This window comes from Pantherophis guttatus, chromosome 3 (assembly GCF_059756535.1).
Source record: "Pantherophis guttatus breed Tessera chromosome 3, ASM5975653v1, whole genome shotgun sequence".
NCBI classification, from domain to species: Eukaryota; Metazoa; Chordata; class Lepidosauria; order Squamata; family Colubridae; genus Pantherophis; species Pantherophis guttatus.
Window position 1 is genome coordinate 200,962,309 of NC_142065.1, and position 22,383 is coordinate 200,984,691.

The 22,383-nt window shown below is 42.5% G+C and overlaps 1 protein-coding gene across 1 annotated transcript in view; it reads left to right on the plus strand.

Moving 5' to 3' along the window:
* The window catches only part of SQLE (squalene epoxidase), a 32,055-nt gene that overhangs the window by 5,339 nt on the left and 4,333 nt on the right, over positions 1–22,383 (plus strand). The window contains exons 3-10 of the mRNA XM_034422290.3: positions 5,187–5,439; positions 9,019–9,199; positions 11,273–11,369; positions 13,066–13,179; positions 14,836–15,007; positions 17,544–17,639; positions 19,780–19,922; positions 20,084–20,180. Coding sequence (XP_034278181.2) covers positions 5,187–5,439; positions 9,019–9,199; positions 11,273–11,369; positions 13,066–13,179; positions 14,836–15,007; positions 17,544–17,639; positions 19,780–19,922; positions 20,084–20,180 — 1,153 coding nt within the window. The remainder of the gene's footprint in view (positions 1–5,186; positions 5,440–9,018; positions 9,200–11,272; positions 11,370–13,065; positions 13,180–14,835; positions 15,008–17,543; positions 17,640–19,779; positions 19,923–20,083; positions 20,181–22,383) is intronic.

Sequence of the window (22,383 nt, forward strand, 5' to 3'; positions counted from 1 at the left end):
CAACCTTTTTATCGCCGCGGCCCGCTGAGCGCGCGCAGGGGTGGGGGCACGGCCCAGGAGCTTTTGCGCACGGCCCATTGCGCACGGCCCAGGAGCTTTTGCGCATGGCCCAGGAGCCTTTGCGCTGCAGCGTTCATGTCCCCCGGCCGCTGTGCGGCCCGGTGCCAGGTACTCCACGGCCCGGCACCGGTCCGCGGACCGGGGGTTGGGGACCACTGGACTAGACTATAGTTACAAAATTTGAAATACTGAATATATTTCATATTGGGTGCAAAGGCCATGGAACAATTAAAACTTGAATGAAATCTGAGGCAGTTTTTCCAACTCAACAGGCATGATTTCTTCCATTTGGTCAGCCTTAGTGTTAGTGGGGAACTTTGAAAGGAGGAGTTTATGAATTCTTAGAGCCCATAGGCCTTGGGATGGGAACCAAAGAAATAGGGTCTTCGACAATCACCACTAATGTTTTGTTTTATCTGCTACTTCTAAGGAGGCAAAAATAAAAAACGTGTTTCTCATGATTCAGCACTTTATAAGCCCATTTGTAACAAGCACAGTTTAAAGTAACTTCAGTCACTAAATTTACAATTAGTGAAGTCTACTTTTCAGTAGACTGAACACCAAACATCCATCCATCTGTAAAACACTTTAGTAACAAAATAATTTTTATTCAGGGGTGAAATCCAGCAGGTTCTGACAGGTTCTGGAGAACCGGTAGCGGAAATTTTGAGCAGTTCGGAGAACCGGCAAATTCCACCTCTGGCTGGCCCCTAGCCCCGGGAATGGAGATTTTGCAGTATCCTTCCCCTGGAGTGGGGTGGGAATGGGGATTTTGCAGTATCCTTCCCCTGGAGTGGGGTGGGAATGGGGATTTTGCAACATCCTTCCCCTGCCACGCCCACCAAGCCACGCCCACAAAACCGGTAGTAAAAAAAAAATTGGATTTCACCACTACTTGTATCTGAAGTGCTGAAAATTAATTATGGCAGGAAGCCATTTTTCACTGCTTTTGAATTTATGGAAAGGTTGCATTTTTACATGCAATCTATCTATTCTACCACTGAGTTGTCCTTGGTGCAGCCACTTCTATTTTGAGTCTGCCAGGATAACTGTTTGTACCTTCTAATTGGTAAGTGGGCAAAAAAAAAAAAAAAAGTTCAATTTCAAGGTTGTGTTTGGTTAGAGGTTCTGGCTTACATAGAGTAGTGTGAGTATTTTAGAGTAAATGACATATGTGGTACACTAACCAGATTAGTGATGGGTTGCTATTGGTTCACCCTGGTTCGGGCGAACCAGTAGTGGCGGTGGCGGGAGGTTCCGCCCATCCACCCACCCGTCATCAAAAACGCTTTGTGCATGCGCAGAACCCTCTGCACATGCATAGAAGTGCAGCATGCGCACAAAGCGCACATGTGCTCCCGCACGCTCCCAATAGCGAACTGGTAGCGCCGGGAATTGAAACCCACTACTGAACCAGATGTGTCAAACTGATCAAGGCTGTGCTTTTACCATTAGCAGAGAATGGTGCATCGATATGTTTAAACCTGGTAATCTAGTTCGCTCTTTATCTATGTTACTAAAAAGTTGTACAAGTAGTCCTTGACCGACAACCATTCATTCAGCAACTGTTCAAAGTTACGAGGGCACTGAACAACAGGATGTTACAACTGGTCCTTGGAGTTTTGGCTGTCCCAGCATTCCCGTGGTCATATGATTGCCATCTTGGTGCTTGTCAACAGATTCACCCTTACAGTCGGTTGCACTGCTCCATGATCAGGTGATCACCATTTGAAACCTTCCTGCTGGTTTCCCCAGAAAGTCAGTGGGGAAGCTGGCAGCAAAGTTTGAGTAAGTCTTTCCCACCCCCAGTCCCTCTGTGTTTGGACCACCCCAGCCAGTTGCCTATTTCCACACACCCTTCCCATTCCTTCCTTGCACTCCTGCGCATCCTCTCCTATTTGTGTTCTCATGCGCACTCCCTTGTGCCCTCCTCAACCTTCCCCCATACCCTTCACACTGGTTTCCCCCAACCCAGCAGCAGCCATTTACTTGCCTGCAGGCCTGGGATTTACAGTTTCCTGCCAGTTTTCCCACTGACTTTGGATGTTGGAAACTGGTAGGAAACTGCCTCATCTAATGACTGGGATTTGGTTAACGTGGCAACTCGAACTGCAGGGATTGCTAGTGCTAAGGGATGTGGTTGCTTGCATTGCTTAATGATGGAATTGCCATCGTAAGTCAAGGAGCACTTGTTTTGAAGCCTTTGACTAAGACATGGTGAACCATGGAGGTTAAAATCCGTGAGCACATTTGTGGATGACCGTACGGAAGAAAGATTGTAACTTGGAATGTATATAATAATGTTTATAATATTGAGCATGAATTAATGAAGACAAGGCTCTTGAATATCCTCACCTATCTCTCTGTCCTTTTGATGGCCTGCATACCGGCTGCCATCAGGATTTTTTCATGAAAAATATTTGTGATAATAAATATTAAATATTTATAAAATAATAAATATTTATAAAATAATAAATATTTCAGGGGTGAAATCCAGCACGTTCTGACAGGTTCTGGAGAACTGGTAGCGGAAATTTTGAACAGTTCAGAGAACCGGCAGGAGTGAAATGCTCCTGGATTGGACCGGATTGCCCGATCCGGTAGCGATTTTTCCCTGTGGTTCGTCGATCCGGTAGTGATCGCCGCCCAGGTGTCATTATTTCCTGGTTTTAACCAGGGAGTAATGTTTTTTTACCTTCTGCGCATGCACAGAAGGTTTTGCACATGCACAGAAGGTGTGAGTGCGCACATGATGTGCCCGCACATGCGTGAGCGAAGTGAGCGCCCGCGCATGGAGCGTGTTCTTCCGAACCGGTAATGAAGGTAAGTAGATTTCACCCCTGCGGCAAATACCACCTCTGGCTGGCCCCAGAGCGGGGTGGGAATGGAGATTTTGCAGTATCCTCTTGCCACATCCACCAAGTCACACCATGCCCACCAAGCCACGCCCATAGAACTGGTAGTAAAAAAAATTGGATTTCACCACTGGTTTAATATTGTTATTTATACAACATTCAATAAAGAAAAATACTCAATGAATGCTTCAATTTTCATTTTTAATACAATAAATATTGATAAAAGCTCTTTTTAAGAGTCCTCCATAATTTTTAAAAGTGGGAAGTCCTGAGAGCAAAATGTTTAAGAAATGCTGATTTGGAAAAACGTAGGATAAAGCAAAGAAGCTTGAATTTGATTGCTGGGTGTGATAAGTGTTTATATGACGGAAGTGAAGGGTGCTTGAAAGTGATGGAAACACTTACCAAATGGTTTGATCCCAAGCAGGCAAGAAAAGAATGTATGATGTTCCCATGGACGTTTAATATATTTATCACCTGACGTTTAAGGAATCCTTATGGTGTTAGAACTGTGTTGATTGGAAACATGAATATGCATGAACTTTGCTATGCAAATAAAGCCATGCTGTTGACTGAGAACCTGAACGATTTACAGCCCATTTGAGATAGGTTGAGTGTTGCATGAGAAGTACAGATTTGAAAATTAATGGAAAGATAGTTGCACTTGACAACAAAAATGGAGTGAGATTGCAAGCTGCACACAGATGATGAACAACAGAGCAAAATGAAGATCCATGAGAGAGGTGAGGTTTAGAAAAAAAAAAAAACAAGGGGCAGTGTGAGATATTGCTTATGGCTTTGATGGAAGGAAAAGTGGTTTGCAAGATTAAAAGTAGAGGTTTAGTAAATGGCGATATAAATCAGTTTCAGCTGTTGCTCTTTTTATTATCTTAAGCCTTTACTTTCTCTGACATACTGTTGCTTATTCCTTTCCTTCACTCTGCCTAACATTGCTTATTTGCATGGACATAGCCCAAGGACTATTTATGTAATTATGCAATTATTTGAGGAAATAAGCTTCTAAAAGATACGTCCGATAATATGTTAGAACTCTGATGTAACCAGTTTACCTAGACTTTGAAACAGAAATATCTGGCAAAATAGTATTTGGAATTATCTGAAATAATCTACTGACCTGAGGACAGAAATTCTAAACCTGAAGAGGCGCCAGAAAAAAGAGGGGAAATTGCCAAGAATTTTACTATGCTGTTGTACAGGTGCTCTGAAAAATCTTAATTGTTGAGTGTTCAAAATCAGAAACTTCTTGGTTTCTCATATTTCATTTCAGTTCTTGGCACCCAAATGCCAAAAATGGCCTTTACATGTGCAGTGATGTGGTCCTGCATATGCTGCATTTAGATACTTGCCTCTTTTTACCTGATGCAGGTGCATAAGCCCTAAAGTTGTGAGGTAGATATTGTGGTTATCCAAATTTGTTATGTCCAAAATACCCCCTCAAATACAGCTGTTAAGTGTGACACAAAATTTAGACTGCTTTAAACTGAGTTTGAGTATAGGTAGTCCTCAACTTACAACTACAATTGTGTCCCAAATTTCTGTTGCTAAGTGAGAACATTTGTTAAATGAATTTTGCTCCGATTTATGACCTTTCTTGCCACAGTTGTTAAGTGAATCACTGTGGTTGTTAAATTAATAACACGGTTGTTAAGTGAGCCTGGTTTCCTCGTCGACTTTGCTTGTCAGACAGTGACAAAAACAGTGATCACATGACCCCAGGACACTGCAACCATCATAAATATGAGTCAGTTGCCAAGTGTCTGAATTTTGATGATGTGATGATGGGGTTGCTAAAACGGTCGTAAGTGTGAAAAACTGTCATAGGTTACTTTTTTCAGTGCTGTTGTAACTTTGAATGGTCACTAAAAGGACTGTTGCACTACTACAACTGTATTGGGAGTACCAAAATGTTTCTGGATTGTGAAAGGATTGAACGGTTGCCTGAAGAGCTCAACGGCCAGTTGAGAGCTCTTTTCATGTCCTCATTAAGTTGTCCGGCAAAGTGGTACCCATCTATCTACTCACAGCCACCTACTTTCGAACTGCTGGGTTGGCAGGAGCTGGACCTTGAGACAGGATGTCACCCCGTCCCACGGCAGCAACCGGGTCTCGAATAAGAGCCTGCCAATCGTCAGCCCAGGGTCCTAACCATTAGAGCCACTGGGCTCCCACTGAGTGTCACTAAATCTGCTGCATATTGTAAGGCCATTGTACCAGCCTAAATGCCTTTGATTTGTCTTCTTTCTGACTTAGGGTACAAGAGGAGTCATCCCTTCACCTGACAGTAGAACAGAAACCGATTCAGCTTCTACAGCCGCTGCGCAACCTGATCCAGAAGTGATCATTGTGGGGGCTGGTGTACTGGGCTCTGCTCTGGCCACAGTGCTGGCCCGGGATGGTAGGAAAGTGACGGTCATTGAGCGGGATTTGAAGGAACCTGATAGGATTGTTGGAGAACTCTTACAGCCAGGAGGTTATAACACGCTAAAAGAACTAGGCCTTCAAGGTACATGAATTGCTGGTAAAAACACTTCTGTCTTCCATTCACAGATCTGGGAATTAATGCTTTAACTGCAAGTTTTTGAAACTCACTCAACAGCCCGTCAGCTGTTCTACCTCTACTTTGTATTCTTGTAATTACAGGTAGTCCTGGTCTTATGACCACAATTGAGCCCAAAATTTCTGTTGCTCAGCAAGACGTTTATTAAGTGAGTTTGGCCCCATTTTACAACTTTTCTTGCCACAGTTGTTAAGTGAATCACTGCAGTTGTTAAGTTAGTACAACAGTTGTTAAGTGAATCTGGCTTCCCCCTTGATTTTGCTTGTCAGAAGGTCGCAAAAGTTGATGACACGACCTGGGCACACTGCAACCGTCATAAATATGAGTCAGTTGCCAAATGTGTGAATTTTGATCACATGATCATGGGGAATGCTGCCATGGTCATTGTATGAAAAGGGGGTCATAAGCCCCCTTTTCAGTGTGTTGTCACTTCGCAGTCATTAAATGAACTGCTGTAAGTCGAGGACTAACTATATTACAAAAGCCAGAAAAGAAATAATACTAATAAAACTTCTCCAATTGTACAGCCTAACTTGCCTTAAATTCATGGCTCAGAATTAACACTGAAAAAAGAGAAAAATCAAAAGATGAAAAACCAAGATAGTGAAAAAAACCTGCTTGACAGAGGAAAGATTTTATAGCTAGAAGAGAAGAAACGTGGTTAAGATTGTCATTATCATTGCTTGTTGGATATTGCCCTTAATGAAGGGAAGCAAAATGTGTGATTTTTGAACATGAACAGAGTGATGTTTTCTTCTTCTTCTTCATCCCACCATCAGTTTATTCATGTTTTTCTTCCTTCTTTTCAGACCATTTAAGGTAGTCCTCGACTTACAACAGTTCATTTAGTGACCGTTCAAAGTTACAACGACACTGAAAAAAATGACTTTTGGCCATTGTTCACAATTACAATGTTGCAGTGCTCCCATCATTATGTGATCAAATTTGAGATGCTTGGCAACTGGCTCTTATTCATGACGGTTGCGGTGTCCCGAGATCATGTGATCCCCTTTTGCGACCTCACAAGAGTCAACGGGGAAGCCAGATTCACTTAACCACCGCGTTACTAACTTATCAACTGCAGTGATTCACTTAACAACTGTGGGAAGAAAGGTCATAAAATGGGGCAAAACTCACTTAACATATCTTACGTAACAGACAATTTGGGTTCAATTTTTTTTTTGCTTTAATTTATATGCCGCCCTTCTCCGGAGACTCAGGGCGGCTTACAATGCGTTAAGCAATAGCCTTCATACTTTTGTATATTTATACAAAGTCAGCTTATTGCCCCCACAATCTGGGTCCTCATTGTGCTTGTAAATCAAGGACTACCTGTACCTATAAATATTTAGATAAACATTCCCTGACATCTTTTCTATGCTATTTCCCCAAGATATTATCTTAGTCCCAGGTTACCAGTGATGCAGTTTAAGTGGTCTTTAGCTGTTCAAGTGTTAGAGGAATTTTCCAAAACTGTCCAAGATGAACTTCAAATTTGACTTTTTCACCTATTACCCTGAAGGAAAGTTAAGTGCAATAATTTGAAATAGAGGCAGTAGAGAGATAATAAGATTCAGCAAAGGAAGTACCCTCATACTCAACCAGGTATAGGTAGACTTACAACTGGTTGCTTAATGACCATTCGAAGTTATGATCCACTTTCATGGCTATTTGCAATGTCCAGCACATTATGACTTTTTTTTAAAAACCAGAAACTGACATTGATTTCTTGTTAAAAAAAACACTCCCATTGCTAACAGTAAGTTTGCTTAATGGCCATGATGTTCACTTAATGACCGCTTCGTTTTGATTTACAACGACCACAAAAAAGGTCATAAAATTGGGTGTGGTTATGTGATGACCCACTTAATGACCAGCATTAGTTAGGATCATAATTCTAGGCTCAATTATGGTTGTACATTGAGGACTATGTACTAGTCCTCAATGTACTAGAGGACTAGTGTGTGCATAAAAGTTTAAATTCTATACATTTGCTGAACTTTTATGTAAAGAAAATTTCACTCAAACAAATACAGAGAAAAGTAATTAAAATAAAACACTCTTGAAATTGCAAGGAGATCAAATTAGTCAATCCTAAAGAAAATCAACTCTGACTGTTCTTTGGAAGGACAGAAATTGAAGCTGAAGCCCAAATCCTTTGGCCACCAAATGGGAAGAGTGGGCTCCTTGGAAAAGACCCTGAAATTGGGAAAGGGCAAAAGGAGAAGGGGACAACAGAGGATGAAATGGTTAGATAGTGTCATGGTTGCAATGAACATGAATTTGGCCAAACTCTGGGAGTCAGTGGAGGACAGGGGAAGATTTTGTCCTGTGGTCCATGAGTCGGCAAAGAGTCGGAACAACATCCACAACAACAAAATGCAGAAACAAAGTTCCCCGTTCTTTCGCTTGGGTTACTCCTGGAGATAATTCCTACTATTTGCCAGAGCTGTTGTGGACATAATATATCCAAACTTAGGGACCGTAAGTCTTTTTTCTATTTCCCTGGAAATTCCCTATTTCCCTTTTAAAAGAACAATGCTTTTTTTTTCTCTATCCAGAAGTGGGGGAAAAAAACAGATAAAATGTCTGAATTAAAGCCTACATGAAAAAAAAAAGCATTTGAACCTGAACTTCATTCAGACTTGAATCCAAATTGGATTCAAACTCAGCCCTTGATTCCATTCAGACTGGCTGAGAGGCTGCTGTGTTATGAATCCTGACTGTATATCCCAGGGTGGGGAACTATGACAACTTTACGATCTGTGGACTTCAACTCCCAGAATTCCTGAGCTAACCATGCTGGCTCGGGAACTCTGTGCGTTGAAGTCCACAGATCGTAAAGTTGCCATAGTTGCCCAACCCTGGGCTATACATACCACCAGTCACTGCAGATATCTTAGTTTACTTTATTGATTAGCCCTTGGGCCAAGTGCAGAGTTCTAGACGCAAATTATTAAGTAAAATCTGATAAAAACAATTTAAAATGGAATTGGAATGAAATACAATAATTTAATATAGAGATAAATAAAATACAATAAAATTATATTTCGGTGTCACCCCTATAACCTGGCCCAATCCATCCTACCTATGCCGAACACAACCAAACCATTTTGCTTAAGTACTGTGCTGTATTAAATGTTATTTTTGGATTCTGGCCACACATAAGGTAAGTGGTTTTGATATGGGGTCCCAATGGATCATTCGTTTAATATATAGACCAAGGTACCTGTCTGTCACCCTCTTATATAGGCAACGATCAAATAAGATGCGATCCAGGTCATCTACTCTGCTGCTGCGCAAATGCAGAGACGTCCATTGTAGGGTATAGAATGGAATCTCCCATATTTGACCGTTATTGTGTCAAGCTGTTCAAATCTCACTTGCGTAAATATCTCCCTAAGACGTTTTGGCAGTTGTAACTTTAAATAGCTGTCTATTTGAAAAGTACACTGTATATATGTGTTTTTAAGATAGCTGGCTCCTCCTAAATCTTCCTCCTTTCTCCATCCATTTATTTTGCAGATGCTGTGGAAGATATAGATGCTCATACAATAAATGGCTACATCGTTCATAACCTTGAGAACAAGGCAGAGGTTGAGATCCCTTACCCTTGCACAGCAGCCGGGCAAGTGCAGAACGGGAAAGCATTTCATCATGGACGCTTCATCATGGGTCTCCGAAGGGCAGCCATGTCAGAACCCAAGTAAGTATCATAATCTAAAATCTCAGCCCAAGTAAGTTAGGCCGCATGCCTAACAGGGGCATCCATCTGTTTTTCATTTTAAATGTGCTTTTCTTTTATTCATTGCATTTGAGAATAGTTTGGAGTTAGCCAGAAGAAGCATTTTCAATATCAGTTGGATTGGTTTTTATATGTTCTGTCAGTGAAACTCTTAGAAGTTAATGCGTAAACCCTTTTTGTTTTGCTGTTTGAGTCACCAGTGTTACAAAACAGGTTACTTCTGTTGAAGCCTAATTTTGTCATTTTTGGCATACTGACAGCCTGAAAACAAAGAATTAATTGTCTACATTAAAAGTACGTAAACCAGGGATGGGCACATGTGGCCCTTTTATAACCTGTTGACTTCAAGTCCCAGAATTCCTGAGACAGCCAAGCTGCACCCCTGACGTAAACTATCAGTCCAGAAAACAGATTGTATTTGAAGAGAGGGATAAGATTCGGAGTACACTTGAATTTATGCATTGCCGAAGCCCCTTAAATAAGTTGTGTCTTTTCCTGGGTTCATGTGATTGCTCTCGCAACTGCAGTGCATTCCTGGAAAAGGTTTAACATGTTCTTACAAGTGTTATGTGAATGTTCCAGGCACCCTTAATCAAAGTTCTCTCTGCAAGTAGCATTTCTAATATCTAGAAAGAAACTTGTTAAATATGGTGGAAAGAAAAAGTGATTTATAGAAACATCTTAGGAGGACAGAGGTTAGCTTAGGCTATCAAATTAGTGCAGTATTTCTCAAGGTTGGGCATTTTAAGATGTGTGGATTTCAATTCCCAAATTCCCCAGCCAGCTTGGTAGGGAATTCTGGGAACTGAAGTCCACACATCTTAAAATTGCCAAGATTTAGAAATGCTGTCTAGAAAAATGGTATGGTTTGTGCACTATTGGAAGACCTGAAAGCCCAGGCTCGGGACACATGATTTGAAGAATGTCTGTTTAGATCAGACATGGGCATTTTATGGCCCACAGGCCACATCTGACCTGTGGATAGTCCGAGCGTGGCCGGCGGCAGCAGCAACAGTGAAGGTGGGGCGTTGGTGGGGTTGGGGCACCAGGGCAGCATTGGTAGCAGGAATTGGTGCAGCATCGGGGGCGAGTACAGGGGGCGGGGTGTCAGCAGCAATAGGGCGGGGTAGACGCAGCCCTCGACAACTCTTCCAGTTTCTCATTGGCCTCTTGGGAAAATTAATTGTCCCCCTCTGGTCTAGAATGGTTCCTAGAACATACCAACCTGATAACACATAGTTATTCTCCTTTGCTCAGATTTTTCTTAAAACTATTTTCTTTCACGGTTGACACTTTAACATCTTCTTCCTTTTCTTTTCTTTTCAACTTCAGAAGTCCAGTTTTCCATATAACAGCTCTTTTGTCTAACAGTGAATATAATTTCATGGTTTATTAATTATGTACTTTATATGAAAATAAAAATCACACATAGAAAAAGAGGGGTACAGAGAGAGAATGAATGAATTTTTGTGGTTCACAGTGAACTAGATTTCCCTCTTCCTAGTCTAGCAACTTAACCATTATACCAATCTGGCAGCCAGACTAGATTATTTTGTCTGTTTCGAGAAGGGACCCTCTCTAGTTTTAGTCTTTAGTGTAGACCAGGTGTATTATACTTGATTGCATTGAGGACCACATCAGGGTTGTTGTTTGACCTTGGGTGGCCAGGTGGGCATGGCCAGTGCAACATCATTCATGTCGGGAGCACCTGGGTAGGCCTGGGTGGATCCTCCTGCAGCCCTCTACCAGCAAAAATGGAGCCCGGGAGCCCGAGTTCCGTTTTCACTGGCAGAGGCACCACAGGCAGGTCCTTCACTATTTTGAGGGCGACCACATGGGCCAGATCTAAGCACCCTGCGGGCCAGATCTGGCCCCTGGGCCTTGAGTTTGACACCCCTGGTGTAGACTAAAAAAGAAAAGAGAGAAGAAATACTTTCCAACTTGCAACATTTCTAAACAGAGGCACCCATTTCAATTCCAACACAATAAAATGTATACCATGTATGCATTTTTAAAAAATCTGCTTTTTTCCAGTGCAAAATTTATTGAGGGGACAGTGGTACAATTGCTTGAAGAAGAGGAATGTGTAGCTGGAATCGTATACAAAGATAAAGAAACTGGTGATACAAAGGTGAGATTTTCCAGCAATTCTGGTTATTCCAGTGTTCTAGGACACTACATCAGTTTTAAACAAGTTGCAATTCTTAATCAGATAGCTTATTACAGTGATGGTGAACCTATGACACGCATGTCAAAAGGTGACACGCCACAACCTTTTGGGTGATGCCATCATGCACCAGCAGCCGACAGTAAGAATTCTTGAAGGCAAATCCCATTGGAGCATGATTTTTAGAAGCTTTGGAGGCCATGTGAGAATGGGGTATACGGTCTTGTGCAGCTTCTGGATTGTGCTGAAGTCGTGTGGGAGGGCTGTGCTCTCAAGGAGCTTTCAGACCCTCTGAAAATTTTGTGCAGTTTTAGGACCCTGCAGAGACCGCAAAGGAGCATCCTCTGAAGCCACTTCAAGAACGTAAGCCTTGGGCGATCCCAAGCACATTGCGGTACAGCAGAAGGAGGCCATTTTGAATGGCAGCCATGGTACTAGAGCTGGTCGAGGCCTCAGGCTCTGCTTTAGGCCCAGCCTTGGCGCTGTCACCGAGTACCGCTGTTCATGGCGGCCTAATTGGGGAGAAGATAAAGAAATTGTTTCTGTTTTGTTTGCGTGTTTGTATGAGACATGCCAAAAAAGACAAATGAAGCATTTTTCCTAATTTTTGATGCGCTGAGCCCAAAACATTCGCCATTATTGGCTTAGTAAAATAATAGGAATACAAACCATATTTTGAATTAGGCAATGTGGTATATGCCTTCCAATGGAATCATTGTTTTTAAAGCACTTAATGTGGATGTCAGGATGTGTGCAAGGTGTAGCTTGAGGAATATAAAGATGTGTGAGAAAATCGCGGGTGAGAAGAATTCAGCGCAGAATGAAACCTTCAAAAATTATTAACTCATTCCTGACTCACATACTACTATGCGTTTCAGGTTGGCCTGTTAAAACCAGTAAGGTACAAGGAGTCCTCAACTTATGACCGGTTGCTTAGTAACCATTCAATAACAATGGACTTCCCCAGGCTAATTATGTCCCAGATTCGAAATTCTGACTGCTTCCCCCCTTGCGGTCATGTGATTGCATTTTGGGCATTCAGCAACTGGCCCATGTTTATGGCTGTTTGCAGCATCCTGCAGTCAGAGGTCTGTGATTTATGATATTTTTTGGCAAAAAGCACCCATTGCGGACAATGGATTTGCTTAACGACTGCAGAGATTCACCTAATGACCATTGCAAAAACAAAAAGTCATAAAATCAGGGACGGTCATGTGGTGACCCGCTTAATACCTAGCATGACCTATGACTGTAATTCTGGGCTCAGTTACAGTTAAAGTTGGGGACTATCTGTAACAGGTTGTGCATCGTGATCAGGGGTGCTATTCAGCAGGTTCTGACAGGTTCTGGAGAACTGTTAGCGGAAATTTTGAGTAGTTCGGAGAACTGGCAAATACCACTTCTGGCTGGCCCCAGAGTGGAGTGGGAATGGAGATTTTGCAATATCCTTCCCCCAGGAGTGGGGAGGGAATGGGGATTTTGCAGTATCCTTCCCCTGGATTGGGGAGGGAATGGAGATTTTGCAGGATCCTTCCCCTGCCACGCCCACCAAGCCACACCACGCCCACGGAACTGGTAGTAAAAAAAATTGAATTCCGCCACTGATCGCGATGATCATTATCATTTAGTCCCTATTTAGTTGATTTGTTTTGTATTGCAGGAACTCCACGCCCCCTTAACGGTAGTTGCTGATGGTCTGTTTTCCAAGTTTCGAAAAAATCTCATCTCCAGCAAAGTGAAAGTCCCCTCTCATTTTGTAGGATGCATTTTGAAGGTAAGTGTTTCCATAAAACACGAAGCAATACTATCATCAAATTTGGATGTTTGGTGGTTATAATTACAGTCCTCGACTTACAACCATAACTGAATCCAACATTTCTGTTGTTGAGTGAGAGATTTGTGAAGTGAGTTTTGCCCCATTTTAAGACCTTTCTTGACACAGTCGTTGAGTGAATCTCGGCAGTTGGTAAGATAGGAACCCAGTTGCATAGTGAATCTGGCCTCCCCATTGGCTTCTGACCTTGGGACACAGCAACGGTCATAAATATAAACCAGTTGCCAAGCAATTTTGATCATGTGATTGTGGGGATGCTGCAAAGGTTGTAACTCTGAAAAACGGTCATAAATCACATTTTTCAGTGCTGTTGTAACTTTGAACAGTGACTAAATGAATTGTTGTAAACCGAGGATTACCTATACCAGTGATGGCTAACCTTTTTGCCATCACGTGCCAGAAAGGGGGGGAGGCGGGGGAGGTTCGCATGTGTGCGTGCCCACACCCATAATTCTATGTGCCCTGTCCATGCACGCATGACCCCCTCTCCCCCCGCTCCTGGCACGCCTTTCTAGGAGTCTCTGGAGGCTGGGGACAGCAAAAAAAGTCACTTCCTGTCCAACTGGAAGTTGGGAAACAGGCCATTTCGGGCCTCTGAGGGGGTGGGGAAGGCTGTTTTCACTCTCCACAGATGCATAGAGAGGATCTGGAGCCGGGTGAGAAAGAAAAACAGGCCTTCCCCACCCCACCCCACCCCCCAGGCCCTCCGGAGTCAGGAAACAGCCTGTTTCCCTACTACTGGTGGGCCCAGAAGGCCCGAAAATCAGCATGTGTGTGCCAGAGCTAAGCTGGCGTGCCAGGCGACATGGCTTCGTGTGCCACCTGTGGCACGCGTGCCATAGGTTAGCCATCACGGACCTATACCATAGAATAGCATTTCACATGTTTTTATCTCTACCCACCACACAAATGATTTCTTTTGTTGCCCTTTTGCTGATGCATCTTCCTTAAAGCAGGCGTGTCAAATTCAAGGCCCGCAGGGTGCTTAGATCTGGCCCGCAGGGCCGCCCTGGAAACAGCAAAGAACCGGACTGCGGTGCCTCTGCCAGCAAAAATGGAGCTCTGTTTTCAGCTGCGATGGCCTCTTGCAACTCTCCACCAGTGAAAACGGAGTGCGGCCTTCCTGACCTCCATTTTCGCTGGCAGAATGCTCGGACCACCACAGGCACCCCCAACACAAGTGATGTCAAACTGGCCATGCCTCCTGGCCATGCCCCCACTCCCCGAGGTCAAACACAACCCTGAGGCAGCCCGCAATGAAATCGAGTTTGACACCCCTGCTTTAAAGCAGTTTAATCCAGTTCTTCAGTCCCAGATTCTCTCAAACTGGCTTGCAAAGAATCATCTTCAGGCATGAGTTGGAGAGGAAAGAAATTACAGCGGGGAGAAAACACTCCGCTTAGTTAAATGATTTCAGCCTGATGATGGGTTGTGGTAGAGCCTGTTGCTATATGAACTTTCAGTCTTGTTGAAAGTCTATGAGCCTTGGGTTATTAGTCAGCCAAAAATTACTCATTGCAATCAAGGAAGAGCAGGAAGGTTCTGGGAAATTCTTTTTTTTAAATAATGTTTTTCTTTCTTTCTTTGTCTATAAAGAATTCTCCTCAATTTAAAGCCAATTATGCCGAGCTGGTTTTAGGCAATCCTTGCCCAGTGCTTATCTACCAGATTTCTTCCAATGAAACTCGAGTTCTTGTTGACATTCGAGGTGAAATGCCAAAAAATCTTAAGGAATATATGGTTGAAAAGATTTATCCACAGCTACCAGGTAAGAACCTTTGCCCAGAGACTTAATATCTTTACAGGTAGTCCTCGACTTATGACCGCAGTGTAGACAGGAACGTTCGTTGACACTCAGCACAATTGATGAGTGAGCTGCATCTGATATTACAACCTTTTTTGCTCTGGTTGTTAAGAAAATCACTGTGGTCATTAAGTGAATTACATTGTTGTTAAGTGGATCCAGTTTTTTCCATTGATTTGCATATTGGAAACCCCCTGGGAAGGTTGCAAATGGTGATCACGTGACCATAGAGACATTACTACAGTCATGAGGACTGGTTGTAAGTGACTTTATTCATTGCCATTGTAATGTAGAATCATTGTTGAATGTTCGTTAAATGAATGGTCATAAGTTGAAGACTATTTGTATGCCAGTGACTTGAATAGTAGTTTAGGCATCTTTTTTTTTTAAATTTGATTTATATGCCGCCCTTCTCCAGAGACTCAGGGTGGCTTACAATGCGTTAAGCAATAGCCTTCATACTTTTGTATATTTATACAAAGTCAGCTTATTGCCCCCACAAACTGGGTCCTCATTTTACCTACCTTAGAAAGGATGGAAGGCTGAGTCAACCTTGAGCCTGGTGAGATTCGAACTCACAGTAATTGCAGACAGCTGGTGTAAATCACAATGCTTTTAGTCTACTGAGCCACCAGGCCCTTTGTGCATCTGTTTTAATGCAGTGTTTCCCAATCTTGGCTAGAATAGAGTAGAGTAGAGTAGAGTAGAGTAGAGTAGAGTAGAGTAGAGTAGAGTAGAGTAGAGTAGAGTAGAGTAGAGTAGAGTAGAATAGAATAGAATAGAATAGAATAGAATAGAATAGAATAACAGAGTTGGGAGGGACCTTGGAGGTCTTCTAGTCCAACCCCCTGCCCAGGCAGGAAACCCTACACCACTTCAGACAAATGGTTATCCAACATCTTCTTAAAAATTTCCAGTGTTGGAGCATTCACAACTTCTGCAGGCAAGTTGTTCCCCTTATTAATTCAGGAAATTTCTCCTTAGTTCTAAATTGCTTCTCTCCTTGATTAGTTTCCACCCATTGCTTCTTGTCCTACCCTCAGGTGCCTTGAAGAATAGTTTGACTCCCTCTTCTTTGTGGCAGCCCCTGAGATATTGGAACACTGCTATCATGTCACCTCTAGTCCTTCTTTTCATCAGACTAGACATACCCAGTTCCTGCAACTGTTCTTCATATGTTTTAGCCTCCAGTCCCCTAATCATCTTTGTTGCTCTTCTCTGCACTCTTTCTAGAGTCTCAACATCTTTTTTACATTGTGGTGATCAAAGCGGAATGCAATATTCCAAGTGTGGCCTTATCAAGGCATTATAAAGTTGTATTAACACTTTATGTGATCTTGATTCAATCCCTCTGTTTATGCAGCCCAGAACCGTGTTGGCTTTTTTGGCAGCTGCTGCACACGGCTGGCTCATATCTAAATGGTTGTCCACTAGGACTCCAAGATCCCTCTCACAGTTACTACTATTGAGCAAGGTACCACATATTCGGTACCTGTGCATTTTGTTTTTCTTCCCTAAATGTAGAACCTTAGTTTTTTCACTGTTGAATTTCATTTTGTTAGAGAGCACCCAATATTCAAGTCTAACCTTAAACCAGCAGTTCCCAACCTTTGTGCAGGGATGAAATGCTACCAGTTGGTTCCGGTTTGGGCAGTTTGCCTGAACCGGTAGTGATAAAAACTACCGGTTCGGGCAAACCGGTAGTAAAAAAATGGTTCCGACGATCACAGCTGTGCTCTGCGATCATGGGAACGTGTTTTTTTTATTTTTTTAAAGCATTTTTTTACTATCAGTTCGGGCGAATAGGTAGTAAAAATGCTTTAAAAAAGTGTTTCTCTACCTTGGTAGGTTGAAGATGGGTGGACTTCAACTCCCAGAATCTCCCAGCCAGCAACGCTGGCTGGGGGATTCTGGGAGTTGAAGTCCACCCATCTTCAAGCTACCAAGGTTGAGAAACACTGCTTTAAAAAGTAAAAAAAGAAAGTTGGCCATGCCCACCCAGTCACATGATCCCCACCAAGCCGCACCCACCAAGCCACTCCTACAGAACCCGTAGCAAAAAATTGTGCATTTCATCACTGCCTTTGTGGTTTGGCAGCCCTGCTGGGGGGAGAGAGGGGAACTGGGTCATGTGAGTGGCAGGCTGGCACACACCTGAGTGCTCGCTGGCCCACTGCTCCAGAACTTGAGCTGCGTGTGCACCCTCTGGCCAGCCACTCGCGCAGCCCAATTCCAAATAGGCCACGGCCCAGTAGTGGGTGGCGGCCCAGGGGTTGGGGACCTCCGTCTTAAACTACGAAGTTTAAGATGTGTGTGTGTCTTAAAACTGTCAAGGTGGGGAAACATTGTCTTAAAGTTGAAGAACTGAAGTTGACCTTGGGTTATCAGGTTATCAGAGATCTTATTTCTGTTAAGTGTATTTTCTTCTGAATCTTGGCCCAAGGACAAATGTTCTAAAACTCACAAACCACATTTGCTTGTGTTGTTTTTTTTTGAACAGAACACATTCAAGAGCCTTTCCTAATAGCAGTACAGAATGAACGCTTGAGAGTCATGCCGGCAAGCTTTCTACCGCCTTGTCCTGTCAATAAAGCAGGTCTGTGAACAAAGCAGTGAATGCAGAAAATATCACAAACTAACACAGAGCTGTCCAATCTTGGCAACTTGAAGCCAGTCGTGCTGGGAATTCTGGAAGTCTACAAGTCCTTAAAAGTTGTTAAGGTTGGACAGTCCAGATCTAACAAAAGGCTTGGGAGCATGGATGGGATTTTTTTTCTCTCTGAGTAGAACAAATTATGAGCCCCCTTATGGTGCTAGGGGGCTCATAATGACATTCTAAAAGAAGGTGATCATATATTTTTGAATCACAAGATCTGATACTGGAGCATACAGAATTACTTGCATATTTTTTTGCACTTCAGCCAATCTTTTTGACCATTGTTTAATAACCCTTAGCCTTTAGAGCAATTCTCTTTAGAATTAAATTGGCATCCTCTCTGAATGTATTGCAGTAAACATCAGAATACATTTATTAGTAAAACACAAGTTGGCTTTGGTTGATTAAAGATGTTTTAATATGGATTCCTGAAGCGGGAATATTAATTGATTCATAATTGACTTCACATCAGAGAGACTGAGAGAAAGCCAGCTCTGCAGGAGGGCAGTTACGCTTAGTTCAACTGCAATTTAATAGTACATCATTTGCACTAATTCATCTCATTTGCATAATGACATGTTTACACATGGTAAAGGTAAAGGAGTCCCTGCGGATTTTACTCCGCTAGTCATTGCTGACTACAGGGGGTGATGCTCATCTCCATTTCAAGGCCATTGAGGAAGTCGTTTCCACGGTCATGTGGCCAGCATGACACCACGGAGCGCTGTTACCTTCTCACCGAAGTGGTACCTGTTTTCACATTTGCCTGCTTTCAAACTGCTAGGTTGGCAGGAGCTGGGGCTAGGACAGGAACTCACCCCGTAGCGTGCAGCTCAGGTCTTGAACCTGGGCTGCCGGCTTTCCAGCTAACAAGCCCAACGTCTTAATTGCTGAACCATCATGCTTCTCCCCTTCAGATTCAGAGCCATTTACATGACTTTGATGCAAACTACCATGAATCATTTGAAATATTTGACAGTGCTAAGCAATGATGTACAGTAGTGGCCAAAATTGTGGAAACCTTTTGGGAAAAGTGTATTTTCTAAAACTAGCTAATAACACCACTTTTTTTGGGAGTAGTACCATAAAATTATATATCAATGGAAAGATAATTTAATCAAGAATGTAATGCATTAACTTTATTAGAATAGCAGTTACTATATAAAGTGGAAAAGTGAAACACATGGAAAAAACGAGATATACAAAAATTATCACCATAGAAAAAACGAGATATACAAAAATTATCATGTGAGTTAATCCTTAGTTGGGTAACCTTTAGATGTCTTCCCATGGAGTGAATCAGGGGTCAAATCTAGCACGTTCTAGCAGATTCTGGCAGTTCTGGAGAACCGGTAGCGGAAATTTTGAGTAGTTTGGAGAACTGGCAAATACCACCACTGGCTGGCGCCAGATTGGGGTGGGAATGAAGATTTTGCAATATCCTTCCCCCAGGAGTGGGGAGGGAATGGGGATTTTACAATATCCTTCCCCTGCCATGCCCACCAAGCCACACCCACCAAGCCACGCCCACAGAACCGGTAGTAAAAAAATTTGGATTTCACCACTGGAGTGAACCAAGTCTTTTAGTTCTGCAGCTGTTATAATGTTGAAACCAAGATTGAATGATTGCTTCTGTTAACTGGGTTTTATTGCTAGGTCACTTCTGACTAGCAAGTTTCTTTAGTCGGCTCCATAGATTTTCAATTGGGTTTAAGGTCTGAGCTATTTCCAGGCCATTCCAGCAGTGGAATATGATTATCTTGAATCTCCCCCCAAAAAAGTGGTGTTATTAGCCATCAAACCTCAAAAATACACTTTTCTCAAAAGATTTCCACAATTTTAGCCACTACTGTACTTTGTCATGAATGACATTGCAGTTTTATACACATACTCATTGGCGCTTCTTTGCAGTTTGCAGAACTTCTTTGCAGAAGCTTTGCAGAAGCTTCTTTGCAGTTTTACCAGCCAGTCACTTAACAATTTGCATGGAAAGGCTTTTAAGAAGCCTTTCAAACTTTTGAATCACATCCCAAAAAGTGCATCTGTGCAAGTTTTGATATTACGACTCTTTCCTTTTTAGGAGTCCTCCTCCTAGGAGACGCTTACAATATGAGGCATCCACTGACAGGTGGAGGAATGAGCGTTGCTCTGAATGACATCAAGATCTGGAGATGTTTGCTACAGACCATTCCGGATTTGTATGAAGACTCTGCTCTACTGCAAGTAAGATACATATATTTTTCTTTCATAAAGAATTGATGGTCTCCACGTTTCTTTCATACAACTTCAAGTATGCACTCTAATTTTATATTTGAAATCTTTTTTTTTTCCCCATCTGACTGAGTACCAAGTGGACCAATATGTTGGAAATTTATCTTTTGCAGGCCAAAAAGACCTTCTACTGGACAAGAAAGAAGTCTCATTCCTTTGTTGTGAATGTTCTTGCTCAGGCGCTTTATGAATTATTCGCTGCAACAGATGGTATGTGCTTGTCCGGAAATGCATTTTCCTACAAGCCTGGTTCTTCTCCTTCTCTTTAGCCTAATAATTTGTGCTGCATCTTGCTTCTCTTCCTGCTGTCTCCTTCATTCTTGACTGTCTTCAAGTTGCCAAGGTTGAGAAATACTGGTCTTAATGGTTTAAGTCAGGGGTCTGCAACCTTAAACACTCAAAGAGCCATTTGGACCCGTTTCCCACAGAAAAGAAAACACCGGGAGCCACAAAACTCCTCCCGTGCCTGAGTATTTCCTGAGCGGCCACAAAACAAGCATATGTAGTTGAATTAAACGTTCTGTTTTCTTCTAAAATTGTTCTTTTCTTGGATTTATCCATGGTTGGCCTACCGGGAGTCGAAAAGCTCAATAAATTGTGTGCCGGCGGGTATTGCACATTGGTGGTTGTGATGCATATTTTGAGCGACAGGGAGCCGCAGCAGAGGGATGAAAGAGCCACATGTGGCTCCAGAGCCGTGGTTTGCTGGTTTAAGTTAACTGGCTTCCTGTACATCAGGCTGCTCCTGTCTAATTCCCACCTGATGCATGACTTTTTTGAAATATTGGCATTTTTCTCTCAGGCTCCTTCCTCCATACCCAGTCCTCTTTACAGTTAATCAAAGAATTATTCACCTTCCTGTACACTTACTCATTTTTAGGTTGTAAGAAATCTCTCTCTGTATATGTGTGAGTGTGTGTGTGTGTGTGTGTGTGTCAAGCCCAAAATTGATGCTGCTAACAGAGAAAATTGTTAAGTGAGTTTTGCCCCGTTTTATGACATTTCTCACCAGTCGTTAAGTGAATCACTGCATTTGTTAAGTTAGTAACCCAATTGTTAAGTGAATCTGGTTTCTCGATTGATTTTGCTTGACAGGACGCAAAAGGGGATGACATGACCTTGGGACACAGCAACGGTCATAAGTATGAACCAGTTGCCAAGCGTCTGAATTTTGATCCTCACTGTGAATAACGGTCATAAGTTACTTTTTTCAGTGCTGTTGTAACTTTGAACGATCACTGAACGAACTGTTGTAAATCAAGCACTACCTGTAGATATGAATTCGATGAATCTTATTTTCTGGTTGATAACTTATCTTGCCCCATTTCTGGCCACAGAATGCTAGGCACTAGGCTTGGGGCTCAGAACATGGACACCCCTCTTTGAACCCAACACAGCTCTTACCAGATTTTATTTTTTATGGTTTGTTTGAAAAATAAAAATGAAATCAAGCAACTCCTTTAATTTCAAAAAAGCTGTAGAGCACCGTTTCTTTTACCTCTACAAGTTTAAGATACGTGAACTTTAACTTCTGGAAACAGCATGCTGACTGGGGAATTCTGGGAGTTGAAGTCCACACATCTTAATCCTGCAGAGGTTGGGAAATACTCCTGTGGAGCAAAAGTAAAAGAAGAAATACAGGTACTCCTCAATTTATGACCATAATGGAGCCTGGAACTGCTGTTGTATGTCATAGCGGTCATAAGTTAAGGCATGCACTTGATTTCAGTTTCATTTTATGACATTTTTTGCAGTGGTCATAAAGGAAACGATGCGGTTATTAAGTAAACCCATTGTCTTATAATGGCGGTTTTTGCTGGAAACTGAGATAAATAAAAGTTTCCGGCAGAAAAACATTGTCAATTGTGGTTATATGAGCGCAAGACACTGCAAAGGGTCATAAATGTGGACTAGTTGCCAAAAATGTGATCACATGACTGCGGGGTGGATGGGTGACTATCAGAACTTTGAATCCAGCTTATAAGTATCCTTTGGGGAGGTCATTCGAAACTTCAAATGGTCGCTAAGTGACCTGTCATAAATCGAGGACTACCTGAAAGAGGTGAACTTTAAAAGTAATAATAGTTGGTATCTACTATTCTAGAAAATAGTATAAAAAATAGAAAAAAAAACCATAGAAAAAAAATAGAAAAAAGGGACGTGGTGGCTCTGTAGCTAAGACACTGAGCTTGTCAATCAAATGGTCGGGAGTTCAGTGGTTTGAATCCCTAATGCCGCATAACGAGGTGAGCTCCCGTTCCTTGTCCCAGCTTCTGCCAACCTAGCAGTTCGAAAGCACATAAAAAATAGGGACCACCTTTGGTGGGACGGTAACAGCGTTCCATGTGCCTTTGGTGTTTAGTCATGTCGGCCACATGACCACGGAGATGTCTTCGGACAGTATTGGCTCTTT